The 25,674-nt window shown below is 53.4% G+C and overlaps 3 protein-coding genes across 10 annotated transcripts in view; 2 read left to right on the forward strand and 1 right to left on the reverse strand.

Annotated features, from left to right (window-relative positions):
* Positions 1-9,124, forward strand: part of LOC116950977 (protein TBATA-like) — a 33,042-nt gene extending 23,918 nt beyond the window's left edge. For all 6 annotated transcript variants that reach the window (XM_032969210.2, XM_032969211.2, XM_032969208.2 and 3 more), the window contains 7 exons: positions 77-331; positions 936-1,021; positions 1,555-1,716; positions 3,060-3,141; positions 3,832-3,976; positions 4,953-5,002; positions 6,083-9,124. In XM_032969210.2, the coding sequence (XP_032825101.2) occupies positions 77-331; positions 936-1,021; positions 1,555-1,716; positions 3,060-3,141; positions 3,832-3,976; positions 4,953-5,002; positions 6,083-6,411 (1,109 nt within the window). In that variant the 3' untranslated portion in view covers positions 6,412-9,124. The remainder of the gene's footprint in view (positions 1-76; positions 332-935; positions 1,022-1,554; positions 1,717-3,059; positions 3,142-3,831; positions 3,977-4,952; positions 5,003-6,082) is intronic.
* On the reverse strand, positions 9,024-25,479 carry TRMT10A (tRNA methyltransferase 10A). Of its 2 annotated transcripts, none has more exons than XM_032969414.2 (8): positions 25,169-25,479; positions 23,744-23,839; positions 23,329-23,461; positions 21,441-21,654; positions 20,329-20,403; positions 19,423-19,572; positions 14,751-14,856; positions 9,024-11,842 (listed from the first exon to the last, which is right to left on the reverse strand). In XM_032969414.2, exons 2-8 carry the CDS (start codon positions 23,829-23,831, stop codon positions 11,487-11,489), a joined length of 1,122 nt encoding a protein of 373 aa, XP_032825305.2. In that variant the 5' UTR covers positions 23,832-23,839; positions 25,169-25,479; the 3' UTR covers positions 9,024-11,486. The 2 variants fall into 2 exon arrangements, with proteins under 2 accessions (XP_032825305.2, XP_075929383.1); XM_076073268.1 differs by lacking the exon at positions 25,169-25,479 and adding an exon at positions 24,118-25,120.
* LOC116951057 (microsomal triglyceride transfer protein large subunit-like) overlaps positions 23,455-25,674 on the forward strand; it is a 37,620-nt gene continuing 35,400 nt past the window's right edge. The window contains exon 1 of one of the 2 annotated variants that reach the window (XM_076073262.1): positions 23,455-23,712. Coding sequence is in view for 1 of the 2 variants with exons in the window: in XM_076073261.1 (XP_075929376.1) it covers positions 25,483-25,589 (107 nt within the window). In the remaining variant the exon portion in view is untranslated. Of the gene's footprint in view, positions 23,713-25,449; positions 25,590-25,674 lie in introns of those variants that run through there. The other variant, XM_076073261.1, reaches the window with a different exon arrangement.

A 25,674-nucleotide genomic window follows, 5' to 3' on the forward strand; every position in this document is an offset into this window, starting at 1 on the left:
CCTTCTCCCTCCTCGCCCCCCCCCCCCCCACTTCGGCTTGCCTCTTACTGCGTCCCCCCTCGTCGTCGTGGGCCAGGTCTCAACGACGTGCCCATCTGCTCCGTGAACGACGAAGGCTTCGTGTCGAGCCCTCGCTACAGCCTCTCGCTGAGCCCCCTGCGCGCCCTGCTGCTGCGCTGCGGCCTCTCGGCGTCGTCCCCGGGGTCACCCGCCGGCGTCGGCCCCCTGCCCTTCACCCTGCCCTTCCCGACCACCCCCTCGTCCCTGCAGCAGCAGCAGCACGGCGGTGGTGGTGGCGGTGAACGTGGGTCTGTGCCGCGTGTGGGGCCTGGTACGTGATGGTGCTGATGGCGGTGGTGGTGATGGTGCTGGTGGTGGTGATGGTGCTGGTGGTGATGATGGTGCTGATGGTGGTGGTGATGGTGCTGATGGTGATGATGGTGGTGATGGTGCTGATGGTGGTGGTGATGGTGCTGATGGTGATGTTGACAGAGAGCACAAGGCCACCACTAGCTGAGCACGTGGTAGACCGACACGATTTGTGAACCCGTGCTCTCTGGCCTCTGCCTGCCTCGTACTCCCAGATATTCCCACTACGTCGCACTCCCATCGTGCGAAAAATAAATTAAAGTGCGAAGGTTCAATGACCGCACCGGTCGGCCACGTGCTCTGCCACCGGCAACCACAGCCTCATTTTCCCTACATTAATTCACGTCCCGTGTAATTAACTTCACGTATCAAGCGAAACACAAGTCGCCACCTTCCAAAGAATTCGCTCGGACGACCGCACTCAGATCGCCCGGGTTCACAATCAGGATCTCTATTCAGACCGCTTTGGAACCCGATGAGCTGCGAAGCTCTTTGTCGCAGACGTATCAGCAATGGGCAGGGGCGATTAACGGGCGTCGCTCTCCCCGCCCCCCCCGCCCGTCCAGTGTCTCTGACGGACGCGTGGAGAGACGAACTGCGGGAGCTCACGGAGAGAGCCGGCTTCCTCGCGCGGCGGGAGAAGAAACCGCAGGTGCGACTTCCTGCAGCGAGAGGGAAGCAACGCGCTCAGTGCACAGACACCCGCTTGTCGGACACCGCTTCTCCACTGGCACAGCCGAGCCGTGCCAGGGCCATGCCAGGGCCGTGCCCGAGCCAACTCGACGTGGCTCAGGAGGCGCCCAGGGTGCAGCGGGGCACGGCCGGGGGCAGGGAGTGGTGGAGCGGGGCGAGTGGGGCAGGGTGGGGCAGGGTGGGGCGTGGCAGGTGGGGTATGGTGTGGTAGGGTGTGGCAGCTTGTGGCTGGGTGCGGTGGTGTGGGTGGGGTATGGTGTGGCAGGGTGTGGCAGCTTGTGGCTGGGTGCGGTGGTGTGGGTGGGGTAGGGTGTGGCGGGGTGTGTGGTGTGTCAGGGCGAGGCACGGTGGGGCGGTAGGGGTAACGCAAGGACGACAGCTTGCGCCGGGCACCAAAAGGCTCCCTCTACATTGGGCTCAGAACTTTTTGTTTCCGTCACCTCCCCCCCCACCCCACCCCCCGCCCCCCCCGTTGTGTTTCGGCGACGGCAGCCGGAGGGTCCGGCCCTGAGACCGGGGACGCGCTACTCCCTCGCCACCGGTCGCATCGTCCCGCCACCCAGCCGGGCCGCATCCCGCACCCCGGGACGCCTCTCCTCCCGCAACGGGGCGCGCGACTTCGCCGCCCACGGTGACCCCGACCACGAGCTCCTGGTGAGCGCCAACAGCCCCGGAGACTCGGAGGCTCTGACAAGGGGGGTGGGGGTGGGGGGGGGGGGTTCCCGGGACGAAGGAGAACGCGGCGCTGCCGATTCGCGAGACCGAAGGTCCAAACGCTCGCGCCACCGATGCTTTGGTTTGTTTTGTCCTTCCTCCGCGCCTCCGGTTGGCACGGTTGGCGACGTACGGTGCGAAAGAAGTCCAATACACCATACGTACATACCAGCCAGATAAACAACTTGAATTCATCGTCATCGTCGTCATCATCAGGCACGATCAGGTGCTAGGTGGATCGTTACCATCGCAGGACCGCTCGAGATGTCGATGTCTTGTGGTGGCCTCAATCCAGCAGTGGATTGATCATGGCTGATGATGACTACGCCCGGCTCACTCTCATCCTCACCTCGCCCCCCCCCCCCCAGTAAACATAAACATGCAAACGTTGGGCCGACGTCGAGCCAACGTCAAGTCCAAAACATCAACCAACGTTTTGGACCCGACGTTTGTGTGTTTCACTCGGTCCTCACGCGCCGAGGGCCTCGCGAACACACGGTGACGTTTTAATGACCGGGCGGCCGGGCGCGCGATGGCCAGCGTCTCTCCCCGCCCGGTCAGTAAATCGCTTCGTTAGAGAGGCCGCCCCGCCTGACCCCGTGGGCGGTAAATATCCCCGCGCCGCCTTTGTCCGCCGGCGCGGCGCTGTGTTTGCCGAGCTCGAACGTGCCGGCGTCGCCAAATCCGGTGAATGAAAATACGCCGAGGCCAATGGACATAAACCGGTAGATTTACCGCGAGAAGATATATTCTGGACTTGCCAGACTGCTCAAGTACAGGGGGTGCTTCAAAAAAATGGAACCGAACTCGTTCGTAAGTAGAGGAGTCACTGTATGTTGAACTTCTTTCTGACCGTACGTAGCCAACCGTGCTAATCGGAGGTGCGGGCAGTGGGGGGGGGGGGACAAACTAAACACAAAAAGCAGTTTTACATCGATTACCAATCTCCTAAACGATCTATGATATATGACGGCTGTCTAGAAAATTGAGGGGTGGTTGTGAGGGGTGATGGGGTAATTCTGATAACGGTGTCATTCTGGATAGAACGCGCGCGATCACATTAATGGAGCAGTATTCGAGGTATGATGGTACAATGATGGTGACTGTGGTGTAACTCCGGGAATTACGGTGCAATCGACCGGTCTTCAAAAACGGCAACTCGGTGTGTGACTTTTGACAAACAGCGGTGGCAAAATCTGCTGTCACGTTCTGGTAAAGGCGGTGCGAGTTTGGTGATAATAACGGCGTGTGCTCGTGCGTGTGCTCGTGCGCTTTAACGGCAGGTGCTGGAACTGCTGTGTCAGATCCTGCAAACCGACTCCATCTCAGCCGTGAAGGAGTGGCTGCTGGCGGCTGGCCCACGCGGTGAGCTCACGACGGGGGGGGGGGAGGTGCCCACAATCGCGACCGACTGCAAAATCGCTGTCCTACTGTGGTTGAAGTCGTCCATGCAGTTGGGCTATTGCTCTCCGTTCTTTCTGTCCGCCGGTCCGTCCGAAACGCCAACGAAGCTTTTGCGTGACGTTGCGTCATCATTAATGGTGATTATCCTACGGGGAAAAAAAAAACGGCCAAATTGGTGCCCAAAACTCCAGAGGCAAGGACCAGTCCTGCGGTCCCTTGGGGGACAGTGGATGACGTCCGTCAGGGTTTGGCTATTGAGGTGGCTGAGTCCAATTCTGGACCCGCAGATCTTTGGGCTGGGGGGGGGGGTGGGGGGGGGCACGTGATGTCCCAGGTGGAAGTGCGATCTGTGGTACCGGGTCTTGAAGTGGATACAGCGGCGACACCCCCCAGGTGGTCGGCAGCCTGGCTCCACGGTCTTCGTGACACTGCTGCCTCGTGAACCGTCCATTCAAAACTCATTCATGTACAACTGCTCCCCGTGTTCAGCTTGCAGCCCTTCCCCCGCGCCTCCACAATTGTCACGATTGGCCACGTATGTCGCGAAAGAAGTTCAACGCACGCACGGTACATGAACGAGGCCGGCTTCGGGAGCCGACCGGTTGGGAGAGCGGCCGCTCGTGTGTTTCCGCTGCCGTGCGTGTCCCGTAGAGAAGGACCTCGTGCTGGCCATGATTCGCATCGCGCTGGAGGATGAGGCGGGACCGCAGCCCCCCGCGCCGCACGCGGACCCCAGGCCCGACTCTCAAAGTTCCCTGCGCAAGACGCCCCGGAGTAGGATGGGAAATCGCTCCAGGTGGAGGGCTACGCACGCGCGTGTTCAAAGTCTCTCGTAGAGCGGTGGTGCAGCGGTGAGCGCGCGCCGCGCCACGAACCCGGCGGGTCCTGAGCTCGATTCTCGCTCACGGCCAATAACCAGTGACGATTATCTGAACCGGTTCTGGGTCTCCCGTAGGTCAACCCGGCCTTAAATGAGTACCTGTTTTTAGCTCTTTCGGTAAAGTCACGTTGAAGGGAAACAATACAATAATAAAACATATATAAAACAATATTATATGTTATTATTTTATTGTTTCCCTTCAACGTGACTTTACCGAAAGAGCTAAGAATATGAGTTACTGCAGTCACGAAAGCTTTAAATCAAAATTTAGTACCTGTTTTGTAAACATAAGACGGAGGCGGCCGGGCGTGATGCTGGCCATCGACCCCCTCGCGTGCCGTATCGGCTTTCATAGGTGCTCGCTAACAACACTCGCTCCAAGAGTCTGTGAATGGCGATGCGGGGGATCTTTGGCTTGTGTGCCAGAGCGATTGTGTGCCGTGTGCGTCACGGTGGCGAGATGTTAACTACCTCGCCTGGTACGCAGGAGGTCCTGGGTTCAAACCCGACTGCTGTATATTTGGAGTTTGCGGTGTCTCTCTCTCTCTCTCCCTGTGGTCGCGTAGATTTTTTTTTCTCCGGGTCCTCCGGTTTTTTCCCCTCCACATTCAAAAACGTGCAGTTGTGGAATATTTGGCTGCTATAAATGTCCGCGTGATAAGCCGCTGAATTGGGCCATCATAGCCAGGTCGCTTCTGAAAAAAGAGCGACGTAGCCCAGTGGGCCTTACCCGGTTTTTAATTAAAAGTGAACTTGCATTCATCTCAGAACGGGAACGGGTTCATGGCTATGCCGGGGATCTTCTGTCTTCGCGTGCGAGAGCGATCGATCGCGTGCCCGCGTTGTCTGCCGCCACGAGACGCCGCAACTCACGCCACGACTCTCGTTGCAGGTCCGTCGAGGCCCACGTTCCAGAGTCGATCCCCGAGGAGGAGGAACCAGGTTCTCCGTGGCAATTAGCGCATCACTGAGCACACGGACACTGACACTTCACGATACTGAGCCTTGCACGTTATTATACTCCGGGGCTGCGCATTCTGGGCTTGTCCAGGACGCGCAGTCAATGGCACCATGCACAGAGAGAGGCGTCTCGGTGATTTTCAGCACGGCTCTCGTCACGTCAAACCGTCCGGCAGTCACGGCTGCAAGTGACCCTCACTAAAGGGGCCTTTTGGCAGAGCTCCTGAAACACACTTGAAACATGCCGAATACTCCCGATCAGCACGGTTGGCTTTGCATGGTGCGAAAGAAGTTCAACATTCATACGTAGAGTAGTGCCGGATTAAGTTAGTGCGGGGCCTGTAGCATATGTTATGAAGGGGCCCTAAATACAAAAAAACACGTTAATATTAAAACACACATTTGTAACGTTCATAGTAAAGTAATTGTATTCTTTCATTTTCTATACAGCCAGATAATACGACAAATCGCTAACCTTAAACACCCAGTTGTTCATAAAAGTTGAAGGCGGTATAGTACTATAGTTATAGAGCAAGTGCAGAATCACTGAACCGGAATTGATAAGCATTTAGCGCGGGGCCCTTGAAAGTGCGGGGCCCTTGAAAGTGCGGGGCCCGTGGCTACTACACGTGTAGCTACTTTTGCTACGAGGATAATCCGCCACTGACGTAGAGGGCTGCAGAGCTTGGGCAATTGCCGGCTCCGGCTCACTGACCTGGCTGCTGCCTTCCGGCTTGTCTCTGATTCCTCGGCGATTGTGAGACGCACAATTTGCACGAACGACGCCAATATAAAACTAAAAACGATTATTAAAGCTTGAATCATTCATGCAGTTTGCAAGCCAGCGTGCCACCGCTCCACCCCTTCCTATTGTAGGGCAGCGTGAATGACAATTCTGGTGATTGCATTTATTTCTCTACTTACCGATGCTTCCTCCTCACTTCCAAACGTAGCGTCTCAGTTCATTGAATTGTTGTTCAACCAAAGGCGGGAACTCTTTGAGGTGTTTTTTGACCGAGGATTTCTCCGGCCCGTCCGTTTTTGTCATTGACGACAACGCAGAGAGAGTCGGCGATGCCGAGGTGCTCACGATCCAGAGGTCCTCGTCGGCCGACGACATCACCCGCTCCGCCGCCTCCAGGCCCCGAGTGCCGCGGGCCTCCGCCGGGCCTACGGGCGCCGCCCGTGCGGCCGAGGCGGACGTCGCGCCGGCCTCGGCGTCGGCCAAACCACGCAGCGGCAGGAAGGCGGAGCAGCAGCAGCAGCAGCAACAGCACCAGCTCCCTGCCGCACCTGTAGATGCCAAGCTCCGATACACCAAGACCCCTCACACGCCCGGCGAAAGCGCGCAAAGACCTGCCCAGCCCAAGCACAGCGCAGCCCAGATCTGATGGAGTGTGCGGAGGGGGGAGCGGCGGCGTAGCGGTAGCGCTACGCTGCGCTACGAACCCCGGCGACCCGAGTTCGATTCCCGCTCACGGCCAACAGCACCGGTGTCGATTATCTGAACCGGTCCTGGGCCTTCCCCAGATCGGCTCAGCCACAAATGAGTACCTGGTGTGGTGTGTGAACATCGCCACTAGGGAGACAAATGCGGCCGGGCGTGGTGCTGGCCACCCACTCCCTCGTGTGCCGTGCCGACCTTCGTAGGTGCTCGCTCAACAGCACTTGCCCCAGCAGTCTATTAAGGCTACACGGGTGGATCTTTGTCTTTGTGTGTGTCAAGAGCCTCGTACGACCAAATTCCACCAGGCACGGACTCCGAGCCGTCAATGACGTGTTGGCAACCACCGAATGTACGTTTGTGTAAAACACCGATGCTTGCGCTACGAGGGCTCTGCCGGTCAGGAGAGAGGAAATCCACGGTGTGGTTGAGAAGCGGGAAGCCGGCCCGTGCCTGTCGGCTTGTTCGGTGAAGTGGCTCAGGTGTGTGTGTGTGTGAGAGAGATCGTTACCGTGGTCGCCAGGTGAGATAATTCCGTTGCCGGCGGTAACTACGTGTACGTGCGCGCGCACGGCAAAACGTCAGTGGTGCCGGTTTTCTCCTGTAGGCAAACATCGACAGGGTCGCAATCCACCCATCACTGCACAATTATAAAATGGGACCTTTTTGCCAGTATTAAAGTGTGACAAAATAATAATGGGTTTTACACTTTCTGGCTATAAACAGGTGTAAACCTACACCAGTAAAATTTAGACTTCATTTTCATTCATATATTGTGCAGTATGAAAAAATTAGAATAGGTTTTTTTAAAATCTGGAAATGAAACAGGTGTAAAGCAGGTGTTTTATTGCCAGAAAAGGTTAAAAGTATTCTTATTTTTTCATACTGCACAATATATATAAAAATGAAGTCTAAATTTTACTGATGTAGGTTTAAAATGTTTTTTTTTATTGAGTCTCTACTTAATGAATCGCACTTCCGTGCGATAACCAATTTTTTTCTGACGAGCCGCCCAGCTCACGATTGAATCTTTTCGGCGGAATAAAACCGGCACCACTAAATGATTGCAACGTCCGGCGATTACCGACACACGGCGTGGACTCTGAAGAGAGCGGCGTACATTAAACAAAAAGAGTAGTTCCGCACTTCCACTTAGGCGCGTTAATATTTGCTGTTTTAACCTTAGGTCGCGCAAAAGTGAGCGATTGTGCTCGATGCGCTTGTGCGTCTCTCGACTATTTGAAACATCGAAAGACGTTTCCGCTTTTCAAAGCATCTTGATCGTTTTTGTTTGCTTGTTTGTTTTCGAGGTCAATTCACGACCTCTTTGGAATGCGCAATAAAACAAAGAGGTCCCCCGTGTGCTCACCACTCCACAGTAACTTAGCTTGGCATTTTGAAAACGTAAAAACCCAGCTGGTCGAGAGACAACCCTTCGTTAACTTGGCAAAAACATTTCGGATAGCTCGCGGTACGATGGTGTCCCTTGCTCAGAAACCTGCTGCGTGAATTGAACTGTAAAACTCGAGAGGCAATGCCAGTTTTTGGTGCTTGCGTGGAAGTGCTTCTCACCCATAGAGGTGATTATTTCTGACCCGAACCCCCGCTCTTCGCTCGGTTGCAATGAAATGTACTCGCGGCAGATGCGTACAGAGCACAAATTCAATATAAGCTGACATGCAGCATTATGGGTTTAAACAACATATAAGGTGAACTTCGTTGTCTCCACATACAAAAGCTTTTTTTAGCCCATACCAACATTACCAAACTGCAACTGTTTGAACAAACTCCGGACCGGTTTTGACCCTTCTGGGAATCATCAGCCGAGAAGTGCCCCATTAAACAAACGCTGCCCGATTACCAGATGCTCTCATTGGCAGGAGCGCACCCGTCTAACCGAACCGAACAGGAACTCAAACAACTCGCCACGCATTGCCGTGGGGCTTTGTGGGGGGTAAAGCCTCTCGACACGGGGGGGGGGCGATTGCGCCCGCCCTGTGGAGGACTCCCAGGCTGAAGCCACGGTGGCGACGAGGAGCTTCGTTGGTTGGAAATTGATCGATGCGCTGGGCCACGTAGAAGCCACGCGTACCTTGGTGAACGTGACAGCCTCGTCGGGTGGCGAAGGGTTAAACGACAAGAACATCCGCATAAAGCCACCAGCACCACCACGTGGCCCTAACCCAAAAAAGCAATTATGGATACTGTTTAAGAAATTAGTGGAAAATCGATTTTTTTAAATTCAAAGTCTCTGTTGGTCTCCCACCGTTCTTAATAGCGCTCGGTCACGTATCCCGGCACTTCTTCGCTGTTGTCTAGCGGGCCGTCGCTCTTGCGGTTATCCGACCGCCCGCTGAGAGGATCCCTCAAGCGGGCTCGTTGGAATCCAGCGGGGTATCTGTAAATGGATCACGTGTTTGTTTCCCCGCGGGATACGCTCATTTGCCGTTGGGTTGAAATATCGGCGGAGAAAGAGAGGTTTCTTGCAGAGGCGTGGAAAGTTGTGTTTTGGGTCAAAAGTAGCTGAAAGCAGATGTCAGAACCAATATTTTGCAGACGTATATTCAAAGTAGGTTTTATTTGCAATGGAATATTCATGTCAAACTTCACCGTGCGTCGGCAGATGTTCTATATCTGCTTAATAAAAACAAACAGCATTCGCAACTTTACGTGTGACTTTTGTTCCCCCAAAACTTTTATCGCGATTTGTGCCATCGGTGTCGCGCCACGCGATGGAGGCCCCATTCGGAACTCTCTTAGAGCAGTGCTTCACTCCGCGTTGGGAGGGAGAGTGGCCCGCAGAAGCGGATATCGCATAAAACGCTTTCGAGATCCCTCCAAGGTGTGCACAGTAAGAGGGGGGGGGGGGAAGGTGGCAACATTTTTCCTCCCACCCTGCTAGAGAGAACGTTCCTTGCATTACGGATGGCCTCCGATATTTTTTTATTTTATTTCTCAGAGCAGCAACAATTTAAATTTGACGATTTTTTTCGTGCGATCATTGGTGACCAGGCCGAGGACCATCAAATCACTGCACGCGAGAACCGGTCTAACTCGCCGTACGCGGTTGCAACTCAGGATCTCGGTAGCCGCCTGGCCACCCTCTTCGTATACCGGAATTTAAAAATAAAATTCAAGCTAAAATAAATACAAAACTTTCGTAAAACATTTCACTTGCATTTCTCCAAGAAGACGCAACCTGCAGGCATGGGTGGCCCCGTGGACGTCCCCGATGCTGCGGTGAGCCCCATGAATTGTTCACGATGGCCTTCGTCACAGCCATTCCCCCCCTACTTCGCCCTCCCGTCTACTCTCCCATCGCCAATTTGGCCGGAGGTTGGAGTTCCGGCCTCGTCCATTTGCTCTGTTGCCACTCGCACCGCTCAGGCCACCATCCGCACCTCCTAGCAATGCTCGCCTACGATTAATTCTGCCAGATTTCCCGTGTCGCGAATTTCCCGTCTCGCTAGACTCACGTCGCCGTCCACCGTCTCTGGGGAATTCGACCCATCTCCTAAGGCCTCCGATTAGCACGGCTGGCTACGGACGGTGCGAAAGAAGTTCAGCATACATACACGTACACTGATCAGCGAGGGAAACTTGAGAGCAATTTATAGCCTCGATAGTCACCAGCAAGTTTCTGCACCATTTTAATGATTAGTGATATCTAACAGCCTTTTATCAATCCACTGCTGAATGACAGCATTGCCTACAATGTGTTGGTTATGGGAGTTGATTGACCATACTTTACCATACTGGTAAAAAAAAAGCACGAAGGGTGCCGGTAGGAAAGGGAGGCCTAGAACCGGTGAAGATGTCAAGTGCCACCTATGTTAGGTCACTTGTGCACTTACCACTGTGCCACCCACCCCCTCCACCCCTTTATACCATTTGCTATTGAATGAATTTTTTTTTATTACTTGCGCAACAGGGATGGCAACCTCCAATCATGTGGCTGCCCCGGGGGTTTCTGTGCTTTGCAGACCAATCGCCGTCCATACAAAGCACATTTTCAATAAACTCCCTTTTCATTGGCTGGAAAGAAATCCGTCGACTCACTGCCACTGTCGCACCACCAAAGTGGCCACGGTCGCTCATAGTGAATGCGCTGACCGGTGACGATTGCTGGCAACGGTTGCCCTAAAATTGCCCTAGCGCAGGGATGGGGGGAGGGGGACACTTTTCCTTAACGAGGGCCGAAAAAGGACCGTCCAGTAACTTTGGCAAGGCGACCACACATCGCCCGGGCTCCTCAGCCCGACCGCAACGAAGGCGGCAACACCCTGCGCCCGCTCCCCTCTCGCCAACGCGGTGCCCATGTCGCGTCGCGGCTCCGCAGCAGACAGACAAGTGGCTGCGGCACCGGCGGCGGCGATGGGACACGGAGCGCCTGCGCGGCTGTTTTGCAGTCGTAGGCCTTGGCCCACGTGGTCCCGGGGGCGAATGAAATGAAGCCGCGAGGGGCTGCGTCGTGTCGTACGTTCCCCGCCCACCCCTGCCAGAGTGCGTCACGTGGCCTTGATGCATTCAAGGAGCTTCAAGTCATCAGATTCATGAGGTTTTCCTTGTTGCTGGGTTCACCGAATCTGCCCCCCACCCTCCCTCCACATTAACGGCATCTCTCCTCTCTGGATGCACGGCATCTCCCAATGCTGCCGAGCCCTTCTCTTGTGGATTTACAGAGCTTCTCATCGCTGGATGCACACCGCATCTGTCTGTCATCCCAGACATTCGCCTCCCACCTCCAGATATTACCGAGTCTCTATTCTCCACATTCGACTGGTCTTCCACCTCTGTATTAATTTGATCTCCAATCTCAGGATTTACATAATTTACTATGTCCATATCTACATGCATTGCATCTCCAATCTCCAATAAGTCTCCCTGTTTATACATTCACCGAGTCTCTCTTTTCCACATCCACCGCATCATCTCCCATCTCTGGACGCAACGAGTCTCGTATCTCCGCATCCACCGATTCATTCTTCTCTGGATTCACGTCTGCATCTCCCCTCCCAGGATTCACTGGGTCTCCCCCATCTCAGGATTCACCGATTTGCTCTTGCCCAAATTCATTCCATCCCCCATCTCCAGACCTAACGAGCCTCCCGTTTCCGCATTCACCGATTCGCTCCTCTTGGGATTCACCCCGGGGCCTCCCGTCTGCGGGCCCGCGGCGTCTCCACCGTCGTCTCGGCAACGGAGCTCGCGGTCCTTGACGACGACGGCGGCGGCGCCGCGGCAACCGTTCTCGTCGCTCGTTGCCGGCGGAGAGGCCTCGTGGGTAATGGGGACGACCTGCTTGCGGTCCGGCAGCACGCGGAGGAAGGCGCCGCGCCAGTCCCCCAGGTCGAGGTACGCGAGAAGGATCTCGAACACTGAGAGCGGCCGGCCCGGGTGGTGTGTGTGGGGGGGGAGGGGGGCGGTAGCGTAGAGAGCAGGAAAACACAAGGAGGAAAAAAAATCACACGCACGCATCGTCTTAACGATTCCCAATGACGGCGTCCGTCTTCGGACAGAGTGTTTAATCAGCGGCGGAGAAGCTGACGGGTGCTGTCAGGACAAATGTAATTTGAATATATTAACAAAGTTGCTTCAGTTGCAGTTTGTGGCTCTCACGTAGAAAAAAAGCGTTTTCTACTTAGCCCTGGTTTCTTACGGCCAAGTTTTGGGAGACCCTTTCATCAATGTGGTCGGATTTCAATAGGATACATGCCTATAACAGTAACACAACTGTGTTACTGTTGATGTATGTATGTATATATATTTTTGCAGAATCTTTTCATCGAAATTATATTGTCAGCAGAGGAGAGTGTGGAAAAACCGATTGCTGTACTATGCTCCTATGGCTCTCCCCGTACTTAGCGGTCTGGTGAAGTATGGTCAAAACCCCCTTTGACTAGCATGGCATTGGGGAGGCCTTCCTCCAGCAGTGGGTTTACAGAGGCTCCACACGTACATTTCACGTGGATGAGAAACATGGACATGTGTGTATGCATGGTGAATCTTTTGCACTGTACGTAACCAACGATGCTAATCGGAGGAACGGGTGAAGGACAACCATTAGTGCCATCTTCAACCTCAGCTGGAAAGCATTAAGAAATTATTCAAATTCAGGCGAGATATATATTTACACACAGGAGACGAAGATCCTTCTGGGCCAACTGTTGTGAGTGAGCACCCATGAAGGGCAGAACAATTTAACACAACGGCAATTTCTTGCCACGGTAATGTAATGACGTGTCCCGAGGCCCCGCTGTGAACCCACTGCTGGATAAGGGCCTCTGCATGCCGTAGGACTCGTGGGGCTTGATTGACTATCCTTCACCACGCCGGTCAAGATGCGGGAGCGTAGAAGTACAGTCCAACAAAAGATTTTTCCCGCACTGTTCTCTGCTGCCCGCTGTGTAGCGCAGCCCCGCAGCCACCGCACGGCACCCTGTTTGAGCGCTGTGCTTGCACATCCTGCTCAGCTTCCGAGATGTGACGAGATCGGGGTGCATTCTGGGTGATTCGGTCACAGGCGAAGGATAACAATAACCGCACTTTAAACTGAGAGATGACCCCCCCCCCCCCCCCGCTTTGAACAAAAAGTCAACAACGCTCATCGATGACACTCCACCATATTCTTTGGTTCTTTCGGTAAAGTCACGTAGGGGGGAAAATAAATAAAATTTCCAATCAAATAAAACAAAAATGAAAACTAAATTAAATAAAATGATTTAATTTAACAAAAATGAAAACAACTAAGTTAAATCATTCGATTTAATTTAGTTGTTTTCATTTTTGTTGTATTTAATTGAATTTTTATTTATTTAATTTCTACCTACGTGACTTTACTGAAAGAAAAAGAATATGGATCCTTGCAGTCACGAAAACTTCAAATCTATAATTAACACTCCACCAGAGAGGAAACGTAAATATTGATAAAAAGATGACAGTTCAAGCAATGGTCCTTCGGCGTAACATTTAACGCACCACAACAGCCGTTTGCCACTAAGTGGCAGTGACGCCGCCACGGCGCTTGTGCCAGGCTAGGTGCACTTTGGGGCCACGTGAAGTGTCGAAGGCTCGCTGGAAAGAGGTCACGCGACAGACCCAGGTGCCACGAGTTGCCTGACCTGAGACGACTGGCAGATGCACCAACTGTGCTCCCCACAGCGCCAACTCTCTGTGTTTTAGCGCACAAAGACGCCCCCCGTACGGCCTTAACAGACTGTCGGTGCAAGTGCTGTTTAGCGAGCACCTGTGAAGGCCGGCACGGCACACGAGGGGGCAGGATGGGTGGCCAGCACCACGCCCGGCTGCAATTGCCTCCCCGGTGGTGATGTTTACACACCGCACCAGGTGCTCATTTGAGGCTGAGTCGACCTGAGGGAAGGCCAGGACCGGTTCAGATAATCATCACTGGTGTAAGCGGGAATCGAACTCGGGTGGCCGGGTTCATAGTGCAGCGCGCTAACCGTTACACTACCACTCTGTGTTTTAACACACATACACACACATATATACCGATACCCGCCATTCGCCACTAAGTGACATTATGTCACCACAGCGCCAGTGCCAGGCCAGGTGCACTTTGTGTACTAGTACTAATACACACGTATACACATACATACACACACGCTGTACGATGAATAGTTATTGAGATAGACCTAAAGTGTGTAAATCTGCAAAGTGTCAATCACGAGGTCACAGTGACCTTATAGCTCGCAGTGCAAACACGAGTGGGTCAGACTTGGCAGTTCCAAAGGCACCAAAATAAAAAGATCCCCCATATAGCCGTAGAGACTATTGGGGCAAGTAGTGTGTTAGCGAGCACCTATGGCATGACCTCGCAATGAGGTGGCGTTGCCAGCACCGCGCTTGCCCACCTTTGTCTCCCGATGTTTCTACATCACACCAGGTACTCGTTTGAGGCGGAGTCTCTCGAGTGGCGATGTTCACACACCGCACCAGACACTCACTTGAGGCGTACTAAACATACCCTCAAAGACACACACGAAGACAAAGATCCTCTGTTGCTTCAAGTGCTACACACGGACACGGACACAAGACAAAGTTCCCCCTGTATAAATCGTCAACTATTGGGGCAAGTGCTGTTCGCAAGTAGCAGCACCTAATAAAGGCCAGCACTGTGGCACACGAGGGGGGGGGGGGTGGGGGTTGGCCAGCACGACGGCCGGCCGCCTTTGTCTCCCTCGTGGCGGTGTTTTTTTTCACGTTACAAGCCGCACCAGGTACTCATGCGAGGCTCGAGTGGGACCTCGGGGTCGCCGCGGTTACCGTGGTTGACGGTGAGGACCTTGCGGCTCGACATCTTGACGTAGTCGTCGAGCGGGAGACGCGCGTGCTCCACCCCCAGCTCCTCCGCCTTCTGCAGCGTCAGGCCCTGAGAAGACGACGACGACGACGATGAGGTCAACGACGACGACGATGAGGTCAACGACGACGACGATGAGGTCAACGACGACGACGATGAGGTCAACGACGACGACGATGAGGTCAACGACGACGACGATGAGGTCAACGACGATGAGGTCAACGACGACGACGATGAGGTCAACGACGACGACGATGAGGTCAACGACGATGAGGTCAACGACGATGAGGTCAACGACAACGGCGATGAGGTCAACGACGACGACGATGAGGTCAACGACGACGACGATGAGGTCAACGACGATGAGGTCAACGACAACGACGATGAGGTCAACGACGACGACGATGAGGTCAACGACGACGATGAGGTCAACGACGACGACGATGTCAACGATGACGACGATGAGGTCAACGACGATGAGGTCAACGACAACGACGATGAGGTCAACGACGATGACGATGAGGTCAACGACAACGACGATGAGGTCAATGACGACGACGATGAGGTCAACGACAACGACGATGAGGTCAACGACGACGACGATGAGGTCAACGACAACGACGATGAGGTCAACGACGACGACGACGAGGTCAACGACGACGACGATGTCAACGATGACGACGATGAGGTCAACGACAACGACGATGAGGTCAACGACGACGACGATGAGGTCAACGACAACGACGATGAGGTCAACGACAACGACGATGAGGTCAACGACAACGAGGATGAGGTCAACGACGACGACGATGAGGTTAACGACGATGAGGTCAACGACGACGGCGATGAGGTCAACGACGACGGCGATGAGGTCAACGACAACGACGATGAGGTCAACGACGATGAGGTCAACGACAACGACGATGAGGTCAACGACGATGAGGTCAACGACGACGACGATGAGGTCAACGACAACGACGATGAGGTCAACGACAACGACGATGAGGTCAACGACGACGGCGATGAGGTCAACGACAACGACGATGAGGTCAACGACAACGAGGATGACGTCAACGACAACGACGATGAGGTCAACGACGACGATGATGAGGTCAACGACGACGGCGATGAGGTCAACGACAACGACGATGAGGTCAACGACGACGACGATGAGGTCAACGACGATGAGGTCAACGACAACGACGATGAGGTCAACGACGACGGCGATGAGGTCAACGACAACGACAATGAGGTCAACGACGACGACGATGAGGTCAACGACGATGAGGTCAACGACAACGACGATGAGGTCAACGACGACGACGATGAGGTCAACGACGACGGCGATGAGGTCAACGACGACGACGATGAGGTCAACGACAACGACGATGAGGTCAACGACAACGACGATGAGGTCAACGACAACGACGATGAGGTCAACGACGACGACGATGAGGTCAACGACGACGACGATGAGGTCAACGACAACGACGATGAGGTCAACGACAACGACGATGAGGTCAACGACAACGAGGATGACGTCAACGACGACGGCGATGAGGTCAACGACGACGACGATGAGGTCAACGACAACGACAATGAGGTCAACGACGACGACGATGAGGTCAACGACGACGACGATGAGGTCAACGACAACGACGATGAGGTCAACGACGACGGCGATGAGGTCAACGACGACGGCGATGAGGTCAACGACGACGGCGATGAGGTCAACGACGACGGCGATGAGGTCAACGACGACGGCGATGAGGTCAACGACGACGGCGATGAGGTCAACGACGACGGCGATGAGGTCAACGACGACGGCGATGAGGTCAACGACAACGACGATGAGGTCAACGACGACGACGATGAGGTCAACGACGATGAGGTCAACGACGACGACGATGAGGTCAACGACGACGACGATGAGGTCAACGACGACGACGATGAGGTCAACGACGACGACGATGAGGTCAACGACGATGAGGTCAACGACGACGGCGATGAGGTCAACGACAACGACAATGAGGTCAACGACGACGACGATGAGGTCAACGACGATGAGGTCAACGACAACGACGATGAGGTCAACGACGACGACGATGAGGTCAACGACGACGACGATGAGGTCAACGACGACGACGACGAGGTCAACGACGACGACGACGAGGTCAACGACGACGACGATGAGGTCAACGACGACGGCGATGAGGTCAACGACAACGGCGATGTGGTCAACGACGACGACGACGAGGTCAACGACGACGACGATGAGGTCAACGACGACGACGACGAGGTCAACGACGACGACGATGAGGTCAACGACAACGACGATGAGGTCAACGACGACGATGATGAGGTCAACGACGACGACGATGTCAACGACGATGGCGATGAGGTCAACGACAACGACGATGAGGTCAACGACGACGACGATGAGGTCAACGACGACGACGATGAGGTCAACGACAACGACGATGAGGTCAACGACGACGATGATGAGGTCAACGACGACGACGATGTCAACGACGATGGCGATGAGGTCAACGACGACGACGACGAGGTCAACGACGACGACGATGAGGTCAACGACGACGGCGATGAGGTCAACGACAACGGCGATGTGGTCAACGACGACGACGACGAGGTCAACGACGACGACGATGAGGTCAACGACGACGACGAGGTCAACGACGACGACGATGAGGTCAACGACAACGACGATGAGGTCAACGACGACGATGATGAGGTCAACGACGACGACGATGTCAACGACGATGGCGATGAGGTCAACGACAACGACGACGACGGCGATGGGGAGTGGTGGCACAGCGGTTAGCGTGCCGCGCTACGAACCCGGCGACCCCACCCCCCACCCCCTCCCCCGAGTGACGATTATCCGAACCGGATACTGGGCTTGAGTGCAGGCTTGAGTGTACATACACATAACATGTATGTGTAATCACACTAATCTACACACGCACACACACGCAGGCATGCGTGTGTGAGAGTACGCACATACAAATTAGTGGGAATTGGTAGTGTAGCGGTTAGCGCACTGCTCTACGAACCCGTTGATCCGGGTTCGATTCCCGCTTACAGCCACCACCAGTGACGATTATCTGAACCAGTCATGGGCCTCCCCGAGGTCAACTCAGCCTCAAATGTGTACCCGGTCTGATGTGTAAACTTTGCCGCCAGGGAGACAAAGGCGGCCGGGCGTGGTGTTGGCTACCCACCCCTTTGTATGCCATAGTGCCGGCCTTCATAGGTGCTACTCACTAACAGCACTTGCCCTGGCAGTCTGTCAATGTTATACGGGGGATCTTTGTTTTAGTATTTTGGTCAGCATCACCGTCAGCTTTAGTGCCTCATCCAACCCTTCCCCCCCCCCCCACATCGAAATCATCAGGAACGCGTGGCGGACGAAGGTTCCTCGTTGCACCAACCAGAGTGGAGTGTCCACCGTGCCACCGTGAGGCTAGGCCGGCGTCACGGCAGACCTGACGGAGCCACGAGTCACCCTGGGCGGCGTTTACGAGAGTGGCGAGCGCGAAAGTTCATGCGGGGATTCAGGAGGAAAGTCCAAAAGGAACGATTTGGAAAAAGGCAAAATGATCTGCAGAGTCTCATCGGTTCGGGAGGTTCGAGTCGGAGAGTGCCCACGGTCTCGGTTCACTTCCCTCTCTGGGTTCTGCCGAGGGTGGGGTGTGATTATTATTTGTTATTTGACTTAAGAGGGGAAGGCTTGCTCAAGGAAGGTCTACCATCACTCACCACTCTCCCATCACTCACCACTCTCCCATCACGCATCGCCCTACCATCACGCATCACCCTCCCATCATACTCTTTGTTTTTTTTTGGTAAAGTCACGTAGGTATAAAATTAAAATAAATTAAATCACGACGTTTCGGGTGCAACACAAGCGTCCTTCTTCAGGTGGGGAAACCTCAGCGAAAGCACAAACGCTTTAAGTGTGTCACATACACACTTAAGCAGCGTGCCCGAAAAACGTCGTGATTTAATTTATTTTAATTTTCTACCTACGTGACTTTACCGAAAAAACCAAAGAGTATGAATCCTTGCAGTCACGAAAACTTCAAATCGAGAACCCTCCCATCGCTCACCAACCCCCCATCGCTCACCGCCCTCCCGTCGCTCACCGCCCTCCCATCGCTCACCACACTCCCATTACCCACCGCCCTCCCATCACTCACCGCCCTCCCATCACTCACCGCTCTCCCATCGCTCACCGCTCTCCCATCGCTCACCGCTCTCCCATTACCCATCGCCCTCCCATCACTCACCGCTCTCCCATCGCTCACCGCCCTCCCATCGCTCACCGCCCTCCCATCGCTCACCGCTCTCCCATCGCTCACCGCCCTCCCATCGCTCACCGCCCTCCCGTCGCTCACCGCCCTCCCATCGCTCACCGCCCTCCCATCGCTCACCGCCCTCCTATCGCTCACTGCCCTCCCATCGCTCACCGCTCTCCCATCGCTCACCGCCCTCCCATCGCTCACCGCCCTCCCATCGCTCACCGCCCTCCCATCACTCACCACCCTCCCATCGCTCACCGCCCTCCCATCGCTCACCGCCCTCCCATCGCTCACCGCCCTCCCGTCGTCATACCTTGTGGTGGTTGTGATCGACCAGGCCGCCGATGACATACGTGCGTCCGCTCTCCACGCTCGCCAGGGTGTGCGGCGACTCGGATGTGAGGTAGACAAGTTCTGCTGTGTGCACGGCCTCCTCAACGCGCTCCCCTCGCACCTCGATTCCCTGGGTCACGGACGGGGGGGGGGGGACAGCAGCCGCTTCTTTACCGAGGGGCCGAAAATCACTTTGAAGTACAATAAGCGACGGGCGACCGCACGCAATCACGTGCACTTCGGATGCTCCCGGCACGGCAAGAGGCTCTTGCGGTGAGATAATTAACCGAGTGCGCTGAAATTACCCGCAGTCCTGTTGTTGCCAACCCAATAAAAGACTCCCCCTCCACAAACTGTGGCACGCCAAAGGTTCGCTGATGTCGAGACCCAATTTTGACGGCTTAATCATTTTTTGTTTCACCGAATATACTCCGGCTTGCCGGTTGCGGCGGGGCAACCGAATCTCTCATCGGAACAATCCTCGGCGTCGGCGGCGCTTGCAGCCACGGAGACTCCTGGGGCACCACACTGGTCCATGCGGGGTGGTGAAGGCGGGTGAGCAAACACGCAGGAGCAGAGAAGTACAGTACACGGTTTGATCTGCTCACTGTTACGGGGGGGGGGGCCTGGCTAGGGAAGTGTCCACTTCACAAAAGACATTTCTAGTCGAATGCATGTTAATGTATTGCAGAGGATGGTAACGCATGGTAGCTGATGATAGCGCACGGTAACTAATGGCAATGGATGGTGACACGTGGTCACGCATTGAAAGCGATGGTAAAACACGGTAAAGGATGGTAACAAATGGTAACTGATGGTAACGTATGGTAATGAATGGTAACGGATGGTAACACGCGGTAAGACATGGAAATGAGGTAGATCACACCTTCCAGTTGAGGTATCCGCGATCGTGCGTGTCCATGTTTGTCTTCAGCTGCCCGCTGTGACTGGTCAGCAGCAGCTGGGGAAAAGTAACACGGCGGGTCAAAACAATTTCAGCAAAAAAACTACTGCGTTGGGTTACTCAACGCTTTCCAAAACGCGTTTGATTGCCGACAGACGGCGGCAGGAATACTCCAGGGAACAACGGCATCTGCATTCGCGCACGTATGTCCATTGTAGCCAGTAAACGTGGAACGCCGGGCCAACGGTGCGAAAGAAGTTCAAGATGGGCCAATGAAAGAAGTTCAACATGCATGCGTACACACAATGGTGGCCCAACGTTGCAGGTTCACTGGATTGCTCTGGATGTTTTACTCCACGTTTTTGTAAATGTTGTGGCTTTGCTCTCCAACACATCGGTGTGCTGTACTAGTAACGAATTGGCACGTTCTGTTTACGTGACAAACCTTACTAATTGGCTGTGTCGGGTGGTGGCGGGTTTAACGACACATTTATATATTTACGCGATCTAACCCAAAAAAAACAAAACCTGTATTATGAATATTGGTCGCGAAGGCCTACGTGTTAAACTCACATTTAAGGCAACGCATCTTGTTAATACCACGTGTTGGTTCGCACTGGGTCACCTTCACGAGGTTTACTGCGCCTCCTCGTCACTAAAACGGTCGCCGCCGATCCATAGCCCACGAAATGTAAAAGAACTCGAGAAGAGAGATGCCACACGGCCGGTGAGACGCTGATGGATCGTTCAGCAATTTTCTTTTTTTAGATTTTACAACTAAAGCCGAAAAGAATTATGCATTACCTCTGTTTGTCTTTCGTCCGGGCAACCACAGAGGGGGGGGGGGGCGGAATGGTAACTGTCGTAAAGGTGATCCGATATGAACAAAACGTTCGTGTAAAGTCCACTGCTGGATAGATAAAGGCCTCCCAAAGTCGCCACCGCTAACGATCATGCGTTGTAACGATCCATCGAGAAGGGGAACGGATTTCGTTGCTCCATCTCACCCCGCTGGAAATCCTCCCTCCGATGCGCCCCATTCCCCTTTGCGAGCGCCCGAAAGTAGCAACGTGCGTTAGCGGCGCGCCGCTCACCAGCACGGAGCGTGCCGCGCGCCGGTTCTCGGCGTAGCAGCGCTGGATCTGCTTGTGCAGCTTCTTGACGTCGCGCAGCAGCATGAGGTCGTCGAAGCCGCAGTCGATGGCGACGCGGACGCCGCTGGGCTCCGGCTCGGCATGCACGCGCTTCCTCGCCGGTTCCTCGCCCCCCTCCTGCTTCCTCCGCTGGCGCCGCTCCTTCCGCTGCAGCCTGGACAAGATTGACACGATAATTTTCTAAGCGTCTTCGTTTTTTTTTTACCTCTCCCCCCCCCCCCCCCCACCTCAAAATGATCATCCAATTGCACAACTGGCATCGTGTAGTCCTGACCACTGCATGTATAAAGTGCCGTCTACCTGCAGGAGTCAGCAGAATGCGCCGCACTTACAGGGGCTGGCACAAGAGGAAGCGCGAGCCTGTTTCCCATGCCTCTGAGAACCGCCACAATGGCGAGATATTAACTACCTCGGGTGGTATACAGGTCGTGGGTTCGATCCCGACCGTCACCTACTATATATTTGCACTTTACACGTCTCTCTCCCCATGGTCTCTTGGATTTTTCTCCAGGTCTTCCGGTTTTTCCCTCCACATTTAGAATCAACATCACGCATTTAGGGTAATTGGCTGCTATACATTTTTACGTGATGAGCCACTTCGATGAACTATCATTTGTGGCCAGGTCGCTTCTGAAAAAAAAGCTCATATAGCTCAGTGGGTCTTCAAAATATTTTTTTAGTTTATAGGAGTTTGCGATCTAACAACGTATTGTCCATTTCATGGAATTTGTGCGCATTACAAATTGTGAAATGTTTTTATTACATCATTATATCATGCTCAGTCTCACTTGCATTGTGAGGAAATTTCGTCTCCCCAAGCGAAGAAAACAACATGCACATTTAGTGTGATATACTTAAGGATAGTCTATTTTCAGCAACCACTCAAAAATATTCACTTTTTTTCTCTCTTCACCAACCCCTAAAAAGATTCACTTCATTACACTAATCTAACCTGCCAATGACATCTAATCAACCAACACTAAACTCTTGGATATTAAACTTTTTCACCGGCATGGCTGTCCTGATGCTGTCATTTGTGTCTAGTGAAGCGACCCGGAGCAGGAAGCCCTTTCCCCCCCGAGAGCTGAGCTCTTGTCACCTCCTCATGATGCTGCCTGTAATCTCCAGCCAAACGCGTCGTCAAAAATTGACAACATTTTGCTCGCCTCTCAACATTCATACCGGTTTGCTGCAAAAACAAATCAACTGGCGTATTTGGCCATGCGACTTTGTCGGGTGTTCGTGAGTTATAGTTAAAGACAATTTTTTGTTACATCATACCAACATGAACTAACCCAAAAGAAACGAATTATGATCCCGAATAATGATCACGGGAGTCTACGTGTAAAATTCACCAACGCAGGTTGGGGAAGCATAGTAAGATAAACTCCACACCCGCACGGCATGATTAGGCCCTCATTCAGCAGTGAATTTCCAAAACGGGCTGTACATTTACACACGTAAATCAACATATCAAAATCCTGTTTGTCATTGAAATGATGAAAATGTAAAAAAATATTCGCATGACTACGCAAACATCCAAAGGTCTGTTAACGTTATCACGGAAACGCTGGATCTGGAACGGCCACAGATCAGGATGCCCTGACCTTGGTTGCCACGTGTCTTGTTTGAATACCGTGCGTTCACTTGCGCTTATCAGCAACAATCCTGATCCATCGGATATTTTTCACTGGAAAGTCACCCCACCGTAGTGTAGCATCCACTCAGTGGTGGTTGTCGAGTCGTACGACGGGCATACATCGTTCTAAATATTAAACCTTTGTTAAGTTTTCCTGCAGTACAAGCGGTTGGCTTTAACTTCGCAAACCTGCGTTGTTCTCGGCCATCCTCCCACTGCTTCTGTCGCAGCATTTTCTTCCGCTGTCGCTTCGAGACTCCACCATCCCCAGGCTCCTCCGTCACCACTGCCGCCGCTGCCTCGAGCGACGACGAAATTTCACCTGCCGAGTGAAAAACAACACCGCACGTTTGGCACGTCGAGTTCACCAGAAGGTCGCATCACCTCGTCATCTTGTCGCTCAAAAGAGGGGGGGGGGAGCGTCGAAGACTTGTCAAGTATAATCTGGTTTACAAATAAAATTCGACATTGCCCGCCTTGGCTCGTGTGCATGGCGAGCGCTGGGAAGGCGACCCAGCGGAGAATCGCCTAGGAAAAGGTGACGATTCCAGGAGATCTGGCGCCTTGGTCAAGGTGAGTGGACGTGGCGTGAGGCTGACCTCACCTGGAACTCCGCGCAAGCAGCTCCCCTCCTCCACCTCTTCTCCTCCCGACCCCGGAGTTTCTCTCAGCTGCTCCTCAATTTCGTCCATCGCAAAGTCTGAATTCAAGCGAAGCGGTCGCCACGAGTTATGGGCCCATTCGCGTGCCAGTTCACCACACCACAATCATCATCATCCAAATTATCACCACAATCATTGCCATCATCACATGTATTTGCACAGGCATTTGTTAATTCACTGCTGGTTGCGGACATCCTCATGCCATGCAAGTCGTGGGGGTTTTTAACCATACTTCAAGCTGGTCAATGCGAGTTCGTTTAGATGAAGCATAATTCATCAACTCAATAAGTCACTCACTTATCCATTAATTCCATACCTGCCAACCCGTATTCTTGTACAAGGGAATTGAGTTTTCAGGTCCATACGGCGGACGGCCGTTTCAATACGGACAAAATGTTTTTGTCTATTTGTGTTTCTACATTGTGATGGGCTTTGTAGGATGAATGTTGAGATTTATAAGGGGCACGAGGTGACCAATAATGTCTGAATTGGTCTGTAATAAGGTAGGCACTGATAAGGGATTTGACAGGTATGCACCTCAATACATATCTCATTCACTCACCCACTCACCACGTCACTCAGGCGAACACTCAGGTACCGATTTACACACCTACTTTGCCCACGCAGCCAAAAACACTGCCCACTCACTTTAATTTACTCACCGACCCACCAATCCCATTCATCGACTAGCTCAGCCACCTCAATCTCCTCGCCACCAACACAACCACACGCGTGCCATTATCACCATTCCTATCACGTTACCATCATTACTACCATCATGACAATCACTTTTATATCATTATCACTCTCACTATCATCAGTGCCACGATTATAATCGCGACTGTCTTTTCACTATTATCGGAACTATCACAGTGGCTAAAATACTCAACATCTGGTGAGACTGCGCCGCTCGGTACACGTGAAGTTAAGATACGCTTTTGCTGTCAATTTAGGATGAACTTTTCCCCGTCATATGAACGTGGAATTTAAACAGTCGCGAGCATCAGCGGAGACGTGCTAATGAAGCCAGTGGGCTTTTTTTGAGAGCGAGACTCCAGGGGTGACGAGCTGGGGTTGCGTCGAATGAGTTGGGCAGCACTCGTCTTCCGTTCAGTCCTTTTCAGACAATGGTTGTCAATTCCACATTCATATGGCGACACACACACACACGCGCGTGCAGAGCCATTTGATCAACCCCCCTGGTGGACTCAAGGCCTTCCCAAAGCCTCGCGATTTCGTGGTTATTAATTTGACCGTTTTTCACCACGTCGGTCAGCTCGCGTTGACAGACACGGAGAGCATAGAAGTCTTTGGACAACTATGGTCAGATGTTAAAAGCACGCAACGTGAAAACCTGCAACATTTACCTGCAACGCGCCCAGGAAGTAACAACGCCGAGCTTGAGCGTGTCTCCCCGCCCGCCGGTAACTCTCCGGTCAATACGACACGGGTAAAAAAAATAAAAAAATTGCTTTTGTTAAAAATTAAATTTTAATAAAAATAACGAATTATATCACGGACAAAATGTAAACAAATCGCGTGGGACACGTGCGGATGTGAGGAGGGGGGTGGAAGAGGGGGGGGGGGGGATCGCGGTCCGTTCCCACTCGTCGCTTCCGGACGATGGAAACCTCGACAATTGCACGCATAAAGTTCCTGCCTCGGCGAGTTTGGTTCCGCTATGTCCAGTGACGTCACCGCTCATGAAGCTTGTGCCCCTCCCCCCCGTTCCGATCTCCCCCCCCCTCTCGATATCAAACACGTGGCCCGGAAGGATCCCATCCAAATGTAAATGATTTTGTAATGATTTTCAATGCTTCCCCGCTGCTCGATTTGGATTAACCAGGGCAGCAGGGCGCAGCGTGCGGGGGGT

The sequence above is a fragment of the Petromyzon marinus genome, chromosome 41 (assembly GCF_048934315.1).
Source record: "Petromyzon marinus isolate PM22_M1 ecotype Great Lakes invasive population chromosome 41, UKy_Petmar_22M1.pri1.0, whole genome shotgun sequence".
NCBI lineage: Eukaryota > Metazoa > Chordata > Hyperoartia > Petromyzontiformes > Petromyzontidae > Petromyzon > Petromyzon marinus.